The sequence below is a fragment of the Podarcis vaucheri genome (genome assembly GCF_965113315.1).
Source record: "Podarcis vaucheri genome assembly, chromosome: 15".
Classification (NCBI taxonomy): domain Eukaryota; kingdom Metazoa; phylum Chordata; class Lepidosauria; order Squamata; family Lacertidae; genus Podarcis; species Podarcis vaucheri.
The window spans coordinates 9,146,214-9,166,716 of record NC_138753.1 but is presented as its reverse complement, the minus strand read 5'-3'; the positions used below and the strand labels follow the sequence as shown (position 1 = coordinate 9,166,716).

At 41.5% G+C, this 20,503-nt stretch overlaps 1 protein-coding gene across 2 annotated transcripts in view; it reads right to left on the bottom strand.

Moving 5' to 3' along the window:
* NLK (nemo like kinase) overlaps positions 1 to 20,503 on the bottom strand; it is a 96,271-nt gene that overhangs the window by 12,221 nt on the left and 63,547 nt on the right. For both annotated transcript variants that reach the window (XM_082201250.1, XM_082201249.1), the window contains exons 4-7: positions 8,566 to 8,672; positions 7,227 to 7,312; positions 5,724 to 5,933; positions 1,409 to 1,510 (exon numbers count right to left, since the gene is read on the bottom strand). In XM_082201250.1, coding sequence (XP_082057376.1) covers positions 1,409 to 1,510; positions 5,724 to 5,933; positions 7,227 to 7,312; positions 8,566 to 8,672 — 505 coding nt within the window. The remainder of the gene's footprint in view (positions 1 to 1,408; positions 1,511 to 5,723; positions 5,934 to 7,226; positions 7,313 to 8,565; positions 8,673 to 20,503) is intronic.

The following is a 20,503-nucleotide window of genomic DNA, read 5'->3' as shown; positions in this document are numbered from 1 at the left end:
ATTTAATTTTCTTATATCTTCTGCGGATATGCCCAAGACACAGATGGTGAAAGAAATTGAGGTTAAGTGGCTTGTTTAAGTAATTGGATTGTATTCGTTCTAATTTAGCCTAAGTGTTATTGTTCATATGCTATCATCAATGCACATGAACTCAGAACTTTCTTGTGGTTTGCTATGCATGGTTCACTAGAACTACACACCGCCAGCTACACCTATACCCCAGGTCAAGCAGACCTGCCTGCTTTCTCCAACAGAAACCTATTGTAACAGGCAACTATGTCTTGAATCCAGGAATAAAGAGTTACACATAAGTTCTCATGCCATATATTTTAGGTAATTCACTTTGTGGCTGCTGCCTGGATCCATTTCCTGCTCCTCAAGTGCCCTTGGTTTAAAAGGCACCATGCATTCAGAAAAAAACTAAATACTGCAGAAACACAGAAGTGAAAGAACCTGTGAGGTCACCTAGTTCTCCAGGTCAGAAACTACTTTTACTGCTCAAGAGATGGGCTGTGAAGCACAAAGCCCCATGTGATGCGAGATACACAGGGTATGGTTGGAAGGCATATGCTTCAGCAAAACTACAGCTCTAAAAAGGTCTGGTCAGTGGTTGGGCTGGGAAACCACACAGAAGCGCTAGGGGAAACACTCTGAAGATAAGGCAGAATGTAACTTAACTGAAGTACACCCAAACTCTATTTTAGGATACTTTCTTATTTTATAATCTTTATTAAAAAATATGCTGAATATTGACAGAGAATGGAAATACCACGAGCTAAGAGAATGAATGGTATACCAAAATACGGGAGTCAGCAATTCTGAATAAAATGTTTGTGCATTTTTGTGGTGAAATAGGGTAGGTATAAAGTCAATGCACTGAACAGGAATTTGACCACTCAAAGTACTCTGAAATAATAAACATGGCTAAACATGAGGAAACCTGCTCCTTTTATTATAATGAAACTACCACAAAGTACACTAAAATTGTAATGGTTTGGATTAAAAATAATCAACTTGTTATCTTGACCTAGAGTTTTGTATCTTAAATTGTCTCATGTTTTGTAGAAGGATAAAGTGTTTTTGAAGAATGTATGTTTGATAGATAATTTATATGATTAATATGTCTGAACTTCAATGTCCCACTTTTCTAAAATGTATTGCCTTTTGTCCAATTTCACTAAATATATTAGTGATACAGCATAGTGTTTCATTGAAAAAATATTTAATGAAATGATTCCAAAAAGAGGATTCCTGGCTGGCCTTCAATTATTTATCATTCAATCTTGTGCCCACTTATTGCAACGAGTATTAAAATCTTATATTAGAATAGGCCCAGATTAGCACCTCCATAATGTGCTTGCAGAATGGGGCTTGTTGGGAAATTCAGAGTCATAGTTTTTCATCCTACCTGTTTATGAGGACCCCTGAGTATGTGTGCCTTGGCGCCTTCACAAGCCGTCCTCATTGCTTCCAGTGACGGTGTTCCCAAGAGATCTGTGATCAAATCCAACTGTAAAGATGGAAGAAATTGTCCACAATTTTAATCTGGATAGAAGCATATTCTTTTCAAACAATGAGCGCATACACACATTCAAATTCTCAGTATCTCCAGGTAAGGTTGGGAGAGAGTCACTGCCAGTTAGGTCAGACAATAGTGAGCTAGATGAACTCAATGGTACGATTCTGTATAAGGCAGCTTCCTATTTTCCTAAATGAATACACAACTTTGCACAATCAGCCTCTTCCCTTCTATTCCCCACTTTCTGGTACTATTTGAAACTGCGGCAAGTGTACATGTTTACACATGTATGGGATTTATATCTTGCCTTAGAACCACAAATAAACCCACAAAGATAAAAGACAGTAAAACCAGCAGATTAAAAGCCAACAAGAGGACATAAATTTCCATTAAAAGCATGAGAGAACAGGGGAGACTTCACCTGGCTCCTAAAATATGACAAGAGATGGTGCCAGGAAAACACATCCAAGCAGACAGTTCTAGAGTTTGGGCATTGCCACAGAGAAGTTCTCTTTATGGTAGACATCCACCTAGTCTCAGAAGGCTTTGTAACAAAGAAAGGCCCCTTAAGATTATCTTAAGGGGCAGGCATATTCACCTGGAGATGTATTGCAGCCATCGCTGTTTATTTTAGGTGCCCAATGAGCATCCTGGAAATAGTAACCTTTAGTGGGGACTGAACAATCTGTTAGGGCAGGCATCCCCAAACTTGGCCCTCCAACTGTTTTGGGACTGCAACTCCCATCATCCCTGACCACTGGTCCTGTTAGCTAGGGATGCTGGGAGTTGTAGTCCCAAAACAGCTGGAGGGCTGAGTTTGGGGATGCCTGTGTTAGGGATTCCTCAGGCCCCTTCAAAGAACTTCCAAGGACTCCATTGCCTGGAAGTTAGAAGAATCTGAAACTCTCTGAAAACAGTAGGGCTGACATGTCCATAGTCCCACAGGGTTGCGTCCACCTAAGTTCTACTCAGACAAGACCATTTGCAATTAATAGACCTAAGTTAGTCATTTCCATTAATTTCAATGGGTCTCTCTGAGTGGAACAAGCATGTGATACAACCCAGTGTGACGCAAACCCCAAAAGAACAAAATATAAAAATTCCTTCCAATTGCACCTTAGAGACCAACTAAGTTTGTTATTGGTATGAGCTTTCGGAAGAAGTGTGCATGCACACGAAAGCTCATACCAATAACAAACTTAGTTGGTCTCTAAGGTGCTACTGGAAGGAATTTGTTTGTTTGTTTGTTTTGACTACGGCAGACCAACACGGCTAACTACCTGTACCCAAAAGAACAGAAAGAGAAAAGCTGTATAGCGAAAGTGCCAGATGCACCTCTGTGGGGAGGAAACTACAAACATAGGGGCTGCCAAAGAAAACCCCCTTTTCTGGGTCACCACCACCCAAACATCTGAGGACAGCAGAACCACCAGGAGGGGCCCCTCTGCTGACCTTAACACTTGAGAGCATCTGTAGGGAAGGAGGCAGAGTTTCAGGTATTTGGGGCCTAAGTTGCTCACCATTTTGTAGATACTAAACCAATGCAAAGAGCAGTAATTTTGCAAAGGTTCTGCAGAAAATGATTGTATTTGGCAGTTCTCCTTTATTGCCGTTGCCCCAACAACGTATTGAACTGATTCCGGTTTTTGGCGAATGATGAAGATGCATCTCTTCACCCTGGCCTTTGACCTGTGTTTACAGGACTCACCCTATTCCTGTGACTGCAATTTGTTTTAACTGATTATAATTTTAAATGGCTGCAAACTGCCCTGGGACTTCTTGGTGAAGGATAAAAATAATAATGAAAATAATAATGGGCATAGCAACCAACCTCACAAAGTGTTCCTGTGAAGGTAACAGACCTCAAAACGTTTTGCACATTAAGCATGCTACACCTGAGCTTGATTGGTTAACAGCTATGATGAGTGCAAGTAAAGTCAGGATGTAGCCTGAAAAACTGATTTAGGTCAAGTTTATGTAGCCCAGTCCTGCTACTTTGACTGGCAACAGCTCAGGAACAGGTCTTTCCCAGTCTTGCTACTCAATATCCTTCAACTGGGGATGATGAGGATTGAGTCTGGACCTCTTGCATACAGAGTGTGCATTCCACTGAGCTATGGCAGCAATCTTTCTACCACAGTGTTATGGATACTCGCCCGAATATACCATTGGCAGAATGCAAATGGCAGCAACCAAGTCACCATTTGGGGGGTAGGTTTAGCTTCTCAAACTGTGTAGTGGGATTCAGTGCTGGATCTACAAGTTTTGATATAGAGGGCAAAGGTCTGCTCTGCTGCCCTCCAATCCTGCAGGTGGATTGATGGGGCAGGGGATGACACAAAGTGGATGAAGTCTTTCACTCCTTCATGTCACATGCAATTTTCTTTCTCTCAGTTGCTGAGGCGGGACAAACTGGACTCTATTATCTGAAGAACTGCACTTCCTTATCCCATGCAGGTTGTCTGAAGCCATGGGAATACTTTGTAGATATTGTAGACTTCATATGAATGAAATCCAGTTATATGCCTTGCGAGTCGAACGTTTTGGCTCCCGAATGCCGCAAACCTCGAAGTGAGTGTTCCGGTTTGTGAACGTTCTTTGGAAGCTGAACATCAGACGCAGCTTCCGCAGCTTCCAATTGGAAGCTCCTGCAGCCAATCGGAAGCCGCGCCTTTGTTTCCGAACATTTTGGAAGTTGGATGGACTTCCAGAACAGATTCCGTTCGACTTCCAAGGTACCACTATATTGCTAAACCTCAAACTCCATTTAGCCACAGCATGGTCTTCTTTACCCGAATCTGGCAGAAACAATTTCTTGATAACACTGTGTTTACTTTGTTACATACGATCCCCAGCAAATTGTCGCAAAATCCCTTCAACCCTGGAGATGACAGATTACAGTGGAAACTAACATCCTTAATATAGTAACCACTGGAAGACTGTGACACTGTCAGTATATTTACTCAAGCATTTTTATATTCTATGAAAAACTTCGGAATAGCATTTCACTTTTCCTCAACCAACTTTTTTATTTTTTATTTTTTAAAAGCACTTCTAGTTTGCAAATTATCAGCCACCCACACCTGTCCTCACAACTCCTGGACAAGATGGGCGGCCTTGGGCAAGCTTCTCTCTCAACCTCCGTTCCCCATCTGTCATATAGGAAGGATGACAATCTACCTCAGAAGGTTGCTGTGAGCATGAATCAGATCAGCAAGCTGCAAACTTGTTATCTGCAGGCAGGAGCTAAAGGACCCAGGAAAAATAAGAACCAAGGCTGTCGGCTCAGTGTTCTACAAGGCAGAAGAACCACTGCACAAACGTTCAGTAACCACTGTTTATTTAAAACATTTATATTCTGCCTTTCCACCAGTTTAGGTCCCTCTAATAATTAAACAGAATTCCTTACTATAATAAAAATGCAAAGCCAAAGGGGCAGCCACCATTAAAACTATGTATACATTTAAAAAAGCATCCTATCACAATTAAATGCTGCCAAGCGCTTAACCCAACAAAGACATTTTTAGTTAGGAACATGGGAAGTTGCCTTATATGTACAGAGTCAGACCAACAGTCCATATAGCCCAGTATTGTTTACACTGATTGGCAGTGGCTCTCCAGGATTTCAGGCAGGGGTCTCTCCCCAGTCTTAGCTGGAGATGCTCACTGGGGACTGAACCTGGGACATTCTGAAAGCAAAGAATGCCATCTACTGCCGAACAATGGTCCCTGTCACAGAAAAGAGGAAGAAACCTGAGAAATATACCTGGGGAGGAAATTTTTCAAGTCTTGGTGTGAACACACAAAAGGACCATCACTGGAAGCCGCCCCCCTCACCTCTGAAGGTGGAGAAACTTGGAGCAGGGCAAGCTCACATGGGAGGAGGTGATACCTTCAGATCTGCTAGTTTGAGATTTTGAACTGTGAAGATCAAAACTAGTACCTGAACTGCATCAGGAAGCCATCCATTGTAAAGTCCAGAGAGAAAGATGGGACACTCTCCCTTATTTTGGACAGGCTAAGCTGCTTCAAAGCATTACTTAAGACATTACAACTTCATTTATCTAACTGTCTACCCCAATGGAGATTTCAGGATGTTAAGAATAACCAGAATTTGACACGCACTGAATTCCATCCACTAGAAGAGTCAGAGAGCCGGGCATCACTTGCTAATCGACAGGGTTAGGCTGAAATGCCTTCATACCTGCTGAATGGGACTTTGCGCTTGAAACAATATTCTCCGTCCTAGCAGTTCTGCAAATATACAGCCTACGGACCAGATGTCGATAGCATTGCTGTAGTGACGGCTGCCCATCAGGATTTCCGGAGCTCGATAATACTGAGTGACAACTTCCTGAGTCATGTGACGAGATTCATCTAATTCTTCCACCCTGGCCAAGCCAAAATCACAGATCTGGAAAAAAGAAAGAAAGAGGTGAGTAAATACTTGGTATATTTATACAGATTTAAGAATGGTGGCTGATATGTGATATCTGAATCTGCCTTCTTCCAAATAGTCCACATAAAGCCTGGTTTGGGCCACACACATATGAAAACCAGGCATATGTACCTATGGGATGCACAGTTGTTTAGCTAAATTTTTAACAGTTCAGGATTACCAGGATCTGAAATATTTCAGCAAATGCCTGAAACTTCAGCTAGTGGCAAGTTTTCAAATTTCACAGTTGCGTTCATGCTAAATCTAGCTCTTCCAATATAGGGATGAAATGTTCACTAACTGTTAAGTTTTCTTTGTGTTCAGACTTCTCAGGTTTCTTGTGTTTTTGAGATTTTTTTGTGTGCAATTAAGAGTTTGTCCTACCAAAGTATTAGCTGTGTTTATGTTTCTATATACAATCCCCCTGCCCCACCAACTTCTACAAAGTAAACTAGACTGTTTGGGAGCAGGATTCTATCCTAGCCTTTACTTTGACAAGATTTTTCTCTGCATATGATTTTTAATTTTTTGTATGGAGGAGCATTCAGTCGTGGAAGCCCCCATCTGCAGAATAAATTGCTACAACCAAGACACAGGTATTTTGCCCCATAAGAATGAGGCTGAGGAAACCCATAAGTGACACCTTTGTGTGCATAATGGATCTTAGAAGCAGAAGGGTGTGCAGATCAAGTCAAATCATTGTATGATTGATAAATATCGGGATCAATTTAGCTTTTATGTTGGTTCAGATGGAAGGACCAGGCTCCTGCTGGATTCCTGGGCTGCATTCCTACACCCACTCACTTAGGAGAAACAGGATGAGTAGACGTGGACAAGACTGTGCTGTTAATCTGCAGAGAAATGCTCCTGGCTTCTGAGCAGGAGGTGGGGAGAAATTATAGTCCTCCCTCTCCTTCAACCAAGTCAAAGCAAGGCACTGCTATTCCCCAATATTGTACAAATGTGAGAGGGGATGACAAAAACTCTTGTGTTCAATGCCATATTCATAATGGTAACAATGTACCGGAATGAAAGGAAACACACTTTTCAAATGAAGAGGCACCTACTTGAAGAGAATCAACTCATCACTAGGGCTTTTTCCTAGGAAGTTCAGGGTTCCTGGGTTTTGCTTTAAGCATCTCAGAGCTACAGACAACAAGCGGATTATAGAAGCGACCCTCTAGTTCTATTTTTGAAAGAAATAGCAAAACCCTTTTGGACCTGGGCATGCTATGTGCAGTATTTCTTATATAGGTGTGAAAAAACCACCTTAAGAACACAGTTGCTGTTCACAAGTAGGTTCCCTGGCTTAATGTCTCGATGCAAAATACCAGCCGAATGTAGGTATTTCAGACCTGCAAACAAAAACAAAAAAAGAGAAGCTGTAAAAAAAAAAGGCACACTATGCATAGACTAAAGGAAATGTGTGAGTGACTGCATGACATAAGGCATGAGCTACATCTACATACGAAATACGACATCATATTTACAATGTTTTGTCATAAGGTGTTGAGCAGTTACATTCTTCAGACTTCCATTAGGATGCAAAACTAACCCAGTCAGGCAACAGATATCTGCTGCAAAGCTCTCAATGCAGAATGACAGTTCTCAGTAATAGTAGCATTTGATAAGGAATTTCCAGCTTACTAGCACACTCTATGTCTCCAAGTTAACATATGTTTGGAAGGCTCTCTTTTGGCCAGGAGACTATTTGGAGGAGAATGTTAAGTTATCAAGGAACAGAGTCAACACTCCAGTATTTTCCCCACATTAAAAGTTAACGCAAAGTTTTGTTTCTTGGGGAAAAATCTGCTCCTTACTTTTTTTAATGAAGGCCTAAAATTTGTGCATACAAAGTTAGGAGTTTAAGACGTATATCAAGGTGCTACTATTAAGACTGACCATGGCCAAAAGGTCCCTTACTAGACTAACTCCAGCTGGTTAAATATTTTGGAAGCTTTGGGAGATATGCAAGTCGAAATCAAAACCATATATTTTCTAAGTATGCCCAGTCGTGGTGGTTTTCATCAGAGTATGCATAGCTGAAGATTAAGAAGGTTTAGTTTTATTTTTCCTCTGAACACCAAAGACTGGGTTTGTTCAACTTAATAAATTCTTCCAAGCTGAACTGAACTTCAAATTAAAAGATATGGAGTTCTATTGAACAAAGTTCTGCTCAAAGTAGACCCAGTGACGATAATAAACCTAAGTTAGGCATGCCCATTCATTTCAATAGGTCTAACTCTGAGCAGCACTAACATCAGATATAACACATTATTTTCACCAAGTTTAAATGCTGGGACATTTTAAGTTTGGGAGGATAATTCATAGGGAATGAATTAACATATCAAAAATGGAGCAGGACCGATCCATAAAGTATACCACCGTTGTTAAAGGCTTATAAATCTCCCGACTTCCCCCACATCACCCTTCGCCACATTTTAACCAATACACCATCCTTGCCCCCCCCCCCACTTTATGGATGGTCCCACAGCTGGATTCCACTGTCAGAGGTAATGGAGAAGGTGAGTTTACAAGTTGCAGTGGGGATAAGGTGGGATAAGGACCCAACACATTCATTCTGCATTAAAAACCAAAAACATGTTACCTCTTAAAATCTGGTAAAGAAAAACCTTTACATGATCCGAGCTGAGTGGCTGAGGAGAGACAATAATCTTATGGAGGTCGCTCTGCATCAATTCTGTAACAACATATCTTCAATTGCACTCATTAAGGAAAGTACAGACAAAGGATTTCAGCTCCTCAACTTGGTGCAAGAGATGTCTGAAAAGCTGTCTCTTCTCCTTCTCTTTAGCACATGATACAGAGAGGTAGCAAAGGCCAGAGTAGCAGCTAGTGGCACTTTATTCTACAGTAATTGTTATTTTGATTTACTTACTTAACTCCCCGGGTATGGGAAAAACCAAACTTGACTTAGGGAAAGTTAGTCTTACTATACCACGCATAGCCAAACTTGGCCCTCCAGATGTTTTGGGACTACAACTCCCATCATCCCTAGCTAACAGGACCAGTGGTCAGGGACAATGGGAACTGTAGTCCCAAAACATCTGGAGGGCCGAGTTTGGCCATGCCTGTACTATACAGACTCAAATGATCCCCAAGAGCTGACAAACCAAATTGCTTCCTTGTTTTGAAACCATAAACACATTTTTGCCTCATGTACACATGGACCATAAAGAAAAATCTAAGAAAGATGCAGTCTTTAAAAGAAAAACCCCACACACATTGCTTTCAAATTGCTCACATTCAGAAATGTTATTCCAATGAACAATAAACATGTAGCCTATTTTTCAAGTAAAGTAACTTCAACGTTGAGCTCATTTCTTTACATTTCTGCTATTTTCAGAACCATCAGCAGTGGAACCTGTGCAATTCTTTTTGCCGATAAATAACTTTACCAACTCCTTTCGTGTGTGTGAAGAGGCACCCTGAAACTAGGCAAACAATACAATCTGGGTGCACATCTTTAAAGTTCCAGTTTTGTTTCTTTCAAATTGGCAGGCTCACATAGAGAAAGCAAGATAAAAGGAACCATTTAATAGACTGGCACAGTTGCAGAAAACGCAACTGCTTGCTGGCGATATACAGCAGTAGTTCAGCATGACAAAAATCAGCACCCCCTTCCTGCTGACATTTAAAGGTGGAGATGCAAATGAGCATCGGAAGCACCACAGACATTTACAGAGGGAGCCCGCCTGCATCTCTCATGCATCATCAGGGTGGGAACACAGCTGAAAAAAGCACCTGAGAACAGCCGATAGCTGCTGCCTGTTTGCCTGAGTCATACCTGCTTAAGCGGTCTGATTTTCCCCACTGTCAGCAATAAAGTGCTTAGATGTAACTACAAAAAAGAGCAAGATGGTATCCCAGTTTCACCTCCCATACCAATGCAATTGTCAGGCGAATTCTCTGATCCACAAGTTTGGCTGTTGACAAGAGTCTGGGAGGACACACAGCCTGCAGCAAAACCAGTGCGTCAGGATTTTCAGGTAACAGGTTATGCCTGCAGTGACAGAACTAGAAGAGTTCTGGGGAGGGAAGCAAGGTGGAAGAAATCTGTTCTGGGTTTAAAAGGTCTTAACCTTTGTGGCTTAAAACGATGTGGCTTAGAACCCAAATACCTGCTCGACTATCAATCTGCCAGCCCACTGAGATCACCATCTTCCTTCAGGGTCCCCCACCATCTGAAATGTTACAGGTCATGACCAGAGAGAGCCTTATCAGCAATGTCTCCTCATCTTTAGAATGCTCTCCCCAGGAAGCACCTTGGCTACCAATCATTTCTGAATGCTAGGCAAAAAACGTTTGTTTTCCCAGGCTTTTAAGAACAGCTTGTGTTAGCATATATATAAAATCAAAGTTTTTATTTGAATGGATTAATGCTATTTTAGTTGGCTGCATCTGTATGCTTTTACTTATTTTCTATTTTTAATCATTGTACTTTTATTGTCTCTTACTACTTTTCTGTAGCTGCCCTGGGACCATGCATTCAGGATGATTCAGGATATCTATCTATAGATATATAGATATGCAACATAAAAAAGAAGCACTTCTTTTGTCATTGTACTGCACACTTCAGAAAAAGCAGAGCGAACCTCCACAAATGAAATTTAGGGTACATGACAGTCTCATAGAGTTTTCTAGATGAAGAAGCCTGGCATGTTACCTGACATACCACACCCACGCTATTTTATGCAACCCTTGAAGTGAGCCAAGTTGTCTATGCTTGTTTTAGGAGTTTTGTGCAAAGTGTCGCTTCTTTACATGTAGTCCAATTAGTGCCCAAATGACAGATCCCACTACATGTTGGCTTTTATATTTTCAAAGGGAGAGCAGTGACTGCATCCACATATACCACCCACGTGGCTTTTGCTGCAAATGGAAATCCCGTTTTGCCTGCAGCACTGTCCCATCAAATTAAGCTTGCAAAGCTGCTCCCCCCCCCCCGTCCCCCGGGTTCCAACTCACAAACCGCAGGACTATGATTCATTTCATCATGCCCAGGAAAGTAGGTTTTCTATCTCCCTCTTTTTTGTTCCTTGCTCACTACTCTGGACATTTCCAATGGCCGTAATAAAAATATTACTCAGCTGTTACTTCTGCCAATGATGGCTGCTAGTTTTGACGACTGCATGCTATCTGGAGAATGGGAAGCAGCATGCCCCTGCACACCAATTGCTGGGAAACCACCGTAGGAGAGAGCTACTGCCTTATTTCTTTCCTGCTTGTGGGTTTCTCATAAGTTGGCGACTGTGGGGAACAGGAGCCTTTGGTCTGATCTAGCAGGGCTCTTCTTATGTTCTTAACCATCTTCGCAAAGCCTGGTCTTATGGAGAAATTTAAGAAGGGCTTACAGAATCTGCTCAGGAAACATGATCCTATTGTAAAATCCCCACCCATATTAGCATCCATTGCATTTTTCCTCTTTCCATACAGATTTTCCCCACCCAGCCCCGTCCCCCCTGCCTGCCAATACACGCACAATTCTAGAAAACCAGTTACAATACTCTGTGCTTTATTATGGTATGACATCCTTGTTTGGTTCTCCCACCTAAATCCTCCTCAACCTCAATCCTGAGCATTAATGTCTCCCAGATGTCTCAACTAGTTGCCATGCCAACTAAAGCAGCTTAAATTAAACGAGGGCCTGGAATGGCACCTGCACAGCTCCAGGTCTGCTGTGCATTAAAACAAAAACAACCCCTCCAAAAAACAGCTTTTGATAAGGGCTCAGAGGTGCTATTAGCTTCAACAATAACTATCTCATAATTGTCTCTGGATAATTTAACAAGGGCCTCTAAGCAAGAGCAAAAGCAGGCCTCGCTTGATTTTCCGGTTTCACAAGTACAGCAAAGTCTTAAGCAGCTGGTGTCTGGATAGGTCAATGTCATTTGCCTTCTCCAGTGCTTCTAATTGTTAGTAAGGCTTTGGGGGGGGGGGGCTCCATAAAGCTAAAGTCAGGGCATTTAATGGAAGCAAGTTTCAGTGCATGTCTGTCTTTCTAAATTTAATGTTGAGCCATAAATATCATGGCCAGAGGACTTGCGAGGTTGCTCTAGTTTTTATACCCCCAAACAGAACAGCACTCCTGGATGGAAAATGCTGCTGACAGTAATAATTAGTGAAGGAGCTGCATAAAATTAGAAGTACGAAACACACCAATTTGCTTCAAAACAATTATCAAAGGCACAAAGCAGAGGACAGGAGAAGGGCCTTAATTTGTGCTGGCTGAGAGACTTGTTGAAGCTAACAGACTATGCCATACTGACAAGCAACCCTAATGTACAAGCCTGACACATCACAACAGTATTGTTTGCAGTCCCCTTCCCTGAGATCCGCAAAGCTCAAAGAAATTCTTCCCTAAGCAGGTTCCCTTTTTGCAAAATGTGGCGTTTTATCACAGGGGTGTAGACACAAGCACACTGCCTGCACCAGATTCATAGCAGTGTCAGACTAGCCTTTAGAAATCCTAAATCAGCTCTCCTGCCATATCCAACTGTTGCTTGCAGCCTTCTGACATATTGTGGCAGATTCCGCCTAAGGAAAACTGCTCCATCTTTCTTTGGATGGGGCAATTCTCATTCCAGCAGCCAACTACCCAGAAAGACCCAATGCACCCTGCAAAAGAGTGGACTATGCAAAACCCTGAAGAATATTACTTGCCTTAGAGAGTGCAATGGCACCCACTTCATGCATCTCAAATTTCAGCTTTGAGTAGAAAATACATCTCTACCGTATTCTTAAAAGTCTAATTTTATGGATCATAAATTTTGTATATATGTGAAATATAACAGAAAAAGTTCATGAGGAAAACTTTTTTTTTCTAATATAGCCATCATGTATCAGACTGCAGACCACAAAGACGAACAGTTCCTGTCAGTTCTCTTTAGTACAACAGTAAAAATCAGCATTGTGTGGCTCTTGGGACTGATTCTCATGTTGCATTTGTTTTCAGCTTGGTATGGGGAAGTGTTTCTATTTGGTAATGTAGAAGCAATCTAGCCAGCACATTTGTTTTGTCACATTTTTGACACTGCTCAAGAAGATCCATGCGTACAAAAATTATACATGGGATCTGACTCCTGTTCACCCACTTCAGCTTGTATAGCAGTTCAGCCCACTAAATTTCCCCCATGCTCCAGATTTACGTCTTCAAACATTACAGAAATTACAGGAAAGCCACCCGAAACAACTTGTATTAATACGAAGAGCTTCGGTACAGATCTGACTCCTGTGCTTAGTAAGTAGAAGGCTCAGGGGTTGGTTGTGGTTTAGCCTGATGATATCGTTGCTGCCGGGCTACTGAGCCATACATACTGCTGATGAAATGTGCACTTTGTGTAAAGCCCAGCACTCACGCAGTTCAGGCAATTTTTAACCACTCTCAAATGGCATGGCCACAGGAAGAGCCATACCACTTCAGTACCACTGCACCAAGTAATTCTGCGGTTAGACATCCTGTGCTTCTAGATGTGAAACATCACGTAGCTGGAATAACACATAGGCCTGAAGCAATATCCAATGCTCAAGACACTGTGAGTGAAAACCACCACCGGCAGAACGATTGTATCACCCTAGGTCTCTTCATACAATATTTTTCAAGGAGGCAATCACTAATCAGGGTAGAGCCATTTCAATAATTAAGAAAGAGGGTAGATAAATTAAGCTTCCAACTTTCTAATCCATGTACAACCGCACATACCAACTGAGCACTATAAAAATTAAAATGGACTTTTGAAATGGAATGTGGCTGCACTACCTGGGGCATAATCTAAAAATTATAATCAAGCAGCCCACGTGCCTTTTACACTACAGAATTTATATCTGCTTGTGGGATTGTGAGATTAAGGATTTCTGTTTGGCTGTCTCTATGTTTGTTAACGGACTCTCTATGACACTTTGTAACTGTAGTTGTCTGTACATACTCATGCAAGGGGGCTGAGCAAGTTCATTTACTTGAAGACTAAGGTCCCTAAAACTTTCCAGGAGCAAAGGCCAATAGATGCAAGTTAGTACAGTGTTTCTACATGACATAGATAGTATCTAGCTGAAAGTCTAAATTGTCATGATACAATTATAAATAGTATTTTATATTATAGTGTTTAACGACAAGAATTGCATATTTCTGTTCCTGGTTGATTCTTTTACAAAGAAAAACTGGTTTGACAGAAGATCATGCCAGTTTCTTATTTCTTATTCTTATTTTCTCAGTTTTTTATTACATCCAAATATCTGAAGATCAAAGTAATGTTTTGTAAAGAATAAATAAATTTATTTTTTAAAAGATCATTGATTTTTACCGACTCAGTAGAACACAATCCCTTTATTATTTGTGTGCGTGCGTGAGCACACACACACACGCGCACTAATATGCTAGCATCTTTTCTCAACAATAATAATAGTATCAGCCCATCCATCTTGCAAGAGGATGGTTTTTTAGTATCTCTCTCTACGGAAATAAGAGCCTTGTCAGGAAAGGCTATTTTATGATAGCACCATAGAGCCCTCAATATAGCTTCCTCTTTCCACACAGATGGACAGAAAAAGGAATAAAATAAAGGGATTCACTTTATCACAAGAGCTCAGTTCCCCTTTGGGCCTTTGATAAATGCACTGGGACCATCAATAGGTGATGTTGGGAGCTCTTGGCTTCCATCAGGCACAAGCAGAAGTACTCATTGCTAAAAAAACAAAACAAAAAACCACCACATACACCTTCAGGTAGTCCTAATCACGTAAACAAGTGACAACAGTGACAAACTGAAAGTGCCACGCTTTCTAAATGGGTAGCAGGCCACCCTGACAGTTGGCTACAAGTTCAAGCATATCACAGAACCAGAGTGTACATCAGAAGCTCAAATATTAGGGAGCAGGGATCTGTAGCCAGCTGGAATCCTGCCCAGAAGCTCTTTGTATTGCTTGGCTATGCCTATGGTAATGGGGAATGTGCCATCAATGCCAGCTCAGAGATGGATTAACTGGAGGTGGGGGCAGGAGAAGAGATGAAAAAATCCAAAAATAGCTTCTCCAACTGTGCAGGACAAATTGCTAGAACCAATGTATTATGATTAGGGTTAACACCATGGGGAATAGAATGTGAATGAGTGAAATATAACTGGAATTGTGCTGCCAAACAGATTCTCTTGCAAATAAATAATAATAATAAATCACATACACAACCCCAAAACAATTCCCCCCATTTCAAAAGTAAAGACAAACAATGAGCAATATGCAGCTCAGATTTTTAAAAGCTGGATGTAGAGCCCTGTTGTGAAGCTTGACCAAGTGATTAATGAACATGTCAGTGGTGAACACCCCTTGTACTTGTGCAAGCACACAGGCTGACTAAGATCTTCTGCCAACAGCCAGATCATGTAAGCCCACAGCTTTGCCCATTTCTCTTTCAAATGCTTGCTGTATTATGGGATGGCATTAAGCTGAACATCTCAAAGTTCTAGCCGTTAAGTTTTAAACCTTGCATTTCATAATGCCTGACCTAAAGCTTCTCTTCTTGTGCCACACTTCTCAATCTCTCCTTCCAGTTCAAATAATTTTATCTAGGACTCTCATCTTTAAGTTGTTCCCTATGCCATCTATCATTATGTGCTTAGAAGAGCAGCCCCTCCTGCAGTTTGCCACATGTAATGATCCTCAGCCCACCAAGAAGAACAGTAAAATGCAACTAGATACCCTCCTGTCATCTAGCAATAAACTTGATGTTTTCTGACTATGTCTAATTTCAACTGGTAGTGGGACTTCAACACCTCAAGTAGAGTTCCTTTAGCTGGAGATGTTGGGCACAAAACCAGGGACCATTTGCATCCAAATCATATGCTAAACCAATGAGCCATGCCCCACCATCTTAGTTTTCTTTCCACCACCATTTGTCACCTACCAATCCACCCTCATCCTCACTTGTCAACCCACATCCATTTTACTTCCAATATAAATTAAACCCCCTGGTCTGGCCCTTTAACACCTTTATAGCCCCAAGCAGAACACTGCAAACCTGTGTGCATGGAAGGAGACTAGAAGCAAGCCACCTTGCAATTTTTATTACTGAGGGCTGCACAAAAATGTGAAGAATTGTTAACACAGAAGTGGCTAAGGTTAGACAACAGTCCACAGAAATGAATGCCCTTGGCCTAGTTTATATTTCAACGTTGATTTGCAAGTGTCTTCATTCCATTATCAAGTTTTTAGGGTGGTTGTTTCTTAAGTTTACTCAGGCTCTGTGACAATTAGAAATGCCTCTCTGCGAATCAAAGTGTTCCTGCTAGAACTAATTAGTATCAAACATGCTAAGCAATGACAGCCCTTTGAAGAAGTAGCTGGAAGTCACCTTACAAAGACCTCAGACTCAAACACCTCATTGTTGTTAGGGAAACCAAGTCTTAGACAAAGGGTGAAACTGCAACTGATAACATCCAAAAAACAACATGATGGTAAAAGAATCCATTTGGGATCAATACCACCACATTTTTTTCAAAAGCACTTACATATTTAAAGCTTATTGAAAATTGTTAGTATTAGAAAACAAAACAACTTAAACAATTAAAAAATCCATTAACTGAAGCTGCATTACAAGGAAAGGAAGGCACACACACATATTTAGTATGTTACAGGGTAGGGGAAGGGTGCAGTTTCTTCTGTCTCTCCATTACAATTTCTTCTAGTGGAATGGAAAGAACGATGAACAACTGAAGCAAAGAAACTGATATATAGATCAACACCAGCTGTTACAACAGGGGTGGGGAACATGTGGCTCTCCAGAGGTTATTGAACTACACCACCTATCATCCCTAGCCACTGCCAATGCTGCCTGGAGCTGATGGAAGTTGGAGTCCCAACAGTATCTAGAGGCCTGCAGGTTCGTTGGCACTGTGTTACAAGAAGCACTAACCAGCAGTTGCCCTACCACCTCTTGAACTATATGAAAGAAGGGAAACTTGGGAGGAGGGCAAGGGGAAAGGCAATGCTCCAGAGACACATTCAGCTGGCATATCTGCCCTCAGCATCTTTCCTGCTGGAGTTCAGCTTGACAAAAAGCAGGGGCATGAAAGAACAAAAGACAGAAGGACAAAGCACTCAACTCATACCCTTGCAGGTGCCTCACAGAATATTTGCAGCTCTCTACAATTGCCTCATTTCAAGTTTTATCACGTGGGAGATGCTAAAAAGGGACAAGCCTGCCAATATTTTATTGTATCATATTCATGCCAGAGCTTCAAAACCTAGAAGAGACACACTCACTAAGAAGAGACACTGAAGCTGTGTATAGATTGACTTGAAAGGTAATAAAACAGAGATAGCATTGCCTACGGTACATATGTTCATTTGTTTATTTTTTTTGTCCTGCTATGATCTCTGGGCAAACAGTTCTTATTTTTGTATTTTTAGCAACAGAGCAAACGGCATGCATCATAATACCAACACATATAAATAACAAGATCACTAAGGAGAAAGAATTATGAAGACTTACAGTACGCACAATGGAGGGATGAAAGAAGTACGGGGGAACCTCAAAGATCAGTGTTGGAAACTGTGCTTTTTAACTTGTGCATATATATGACTTAAGAGTTGAGAGTGAGAAGTGAGAGTGGTGTCACTGATGACACCAATTTGTTTGGAGTGTTAAGTCAGTCCCAGGGTATAGCCTGAAGGCACCTGAGGCCACCAACTTGCTGAAACCAAGGAGGTGACCACCTGGGAACAACACATACACTGCCTTTGGTTCCATGGTGAAAGGAAGGTGGGATATAAACAAAAATAAAAAGGGACTGTGAGGAGTTCCAAAAGGGTATCTCCAAACTGGATGACTGGGCTGTAGTAAAATGGAAAATGTGATTCAGTGTAAGTAAGTGTAAAATGATGCACAGTGGGGCAAAAAACAAACCCTTACTTCGCATATGTGCTTAAGGGGTCTGAACTGGCAGTGACTGACCAAGGAAGGAGATCTTAGGATTTGTGGTGGATAACTCAATGCATATGTTAACCCAGTGTTTGGCAGCTGTGAAAAAGGCTAATTCCATGTTGAGGATTGTTAAGAAATGATTGAAACTGTCAATGTCATAATGCTGTTATACAAAACTATGGTGTGACTGCATTTTGAATACTGTGCTCATTTCTGGAATACAGTGTTCAGTTCTGGTCGCCGCAGCTGAAAAAGGAAATTGTAGAGTTGGAAAAGGACAACCAAAATTATTGTGAACTTCTGGATTGACTGAAAATTAGCCACTGATTTACAAAGGGGGGGTAGTTCCTCCTAGACTTGTTTGTAGTATAATGTCACAGTGGGCTGTATCAGTCTTCTCTACTGTGGGTAAATGCTTCTCAAAAGTTTCTGAAGTACAACAAAAACCTGTTGGACCTGACATAAGCAAACCATGAAGGAAATAATGAACTTGTTTATTATTGTGCGGGGAGTTGTGCTGTTTTGCCACCTGCAAGCCCAGGGATGTATTACACTAGCATATGGCCATTAACTTACTACTGGGCCTATGGTTGCCACTGACCCTTTTGCTTGGGAGTCCACACTTTGCTAATTTGATGCATCACATTTTGCTGCCTCTGCTTTTTAAGCTCCCACAGCAGCTCTGAGCAAGTTGGGTGGAATGGAGTTGGGACAAAAGCATAAAAAACACACACAATGGCATTACTTCCAGAATTCAGAGTGTCTAGTTGCCCAAACAGACAAAGCTGGAATAGAAGTAGATTCACTTTTTAAAGCAAATAATTTCCTCTACTCCCTTATCCATTCCAACGATCAGAACAGCCACCTCATGAAGCTCTTGACAACCAAAAAAGAATTAGTGACCTTATCTGGCTGTTTATTTAAATTTATGAAGGCTGCTTTCACTCTGGTCAAGAGTCTGAAACCCACATAGAAACACCTTCTAAGCTGTAAGATCCTAGCACTATTCCTTTGTACCAGGTTGTGAGTTAATTTCAGTTTACAGTTCCATGTAGTTGGTTTAATCAGCAGGGAAAATGCTTACATTGTCTAATATATACACTTTATTGCAGTTCTTGTTCTCATTGGACTGTGTTGATGATAACACATGTAGCAACACAGAACTAGCAGTGTTTCAATGTGAACAGTTAAAAGTGAATCCTAATAGTTTCACTTTAGCTACATCACTTGAAGCGTCTTTTAAATACGATGGTAATGCCTGAACAGATTAAGGTTTTGATCTCTTACGCAAACTAAGATTTAAATAATTAAAACTTGAAAGGGTTTCCCCACCCAACTTGTAAATTGAGGAAACTGGCATTTCCAATTTTGTACACTGACATGCTTACAACATATCATTGCTCAACTTCCTTGCTCAAGCTCTTAGTGCATGTGGTTAATAAAAGAAAGCCAAGCTTCATTATACCATAGACACTGCTTTTTTCGTACCATGCCGAAACTAGTTGACAAAGCCAGCTCAATGAAGTGAAAAACAAAAAGGAAGTAAGATGTCAGGGACTCTGGGAAATGCATTACTTCCATCTGATTGCCTATTTTCCTACACTAAAAAAATATATTAAAAAAATTTTGCCCAACACCCTATAGGCAAGCATTCGTGACAATACAGGCAATATTTTATTCATCTGCCTCAGGCAAACATTTGCCTAGAGTGCAGATGGCCAACTGGCAGCTGCTCATGGACTGCGTTCCCCCTCCAAGATGACTTTATAAAGCCCTGAGACCTACCTGCAACCACACAGAGAGGGCCGGGGTAGAAAAGCAACTGGATCATATGAGGGAGGACAGATCCCATCTTTTCTGTGATGTACAGGATTGTAGGATGCTGCCTTATATTGAATGAAAGGTGATGACTGGAAGCATCTCTCCAAGGTTGTAGAGAGCAGCCCTACCTACAGTTGCAGGGATCTAATCAGGGTCCTTTTTGCATCTAAAATGCATTATGTCTGGTGCTCATCCCCTACTAAAACAAAGTCGGTTTACCCTCATCTCTACCCGATCCCTCTGTGGCCTCCCTTTCCTGAATTTTGGGCTTAGCTCCTTAAGTCAGAGATCTGTCTTCTGTTGCCCTGTAAGGCATCATGCACACAGTGCTTTATCAATATAGGTCACCAGCCATAGGCCCCAGAAACCTTCCCTGGCACCCACCAGATCCTGCCCACCTCTTCTTTCCCTGCTGGAATTAAGCTTGCCTGATTACAGCACATGGGGCATTTTCAGAGAGAGGGAGTGCAGCTGAAGGAAGAAGCTACTCTCTCCCCTCCCCAGCTATTCCACCCCCACCTAAAAACACCTCTCTCACACCATAATTAGGCTTCAAAGAAGCCTTTTTACCAACGACAATAGCCTTTCTTGAAGCTGAATTACAACAGAGTAGAGCAATTTCAAGGGGTTTCCAGCTGTGACTTCCCCACCCCCCAAATCCCCCTTCCCTTGTTGCAATTAGGCTTGAGGGGGGGAGCCTCCCATATATATAATTAATCAAATGGGTATTTTATAGTACCCGTGACGTTTTATTAAAATTCCAAATCTTTCCCCAGGCTCAAAGGGTGGG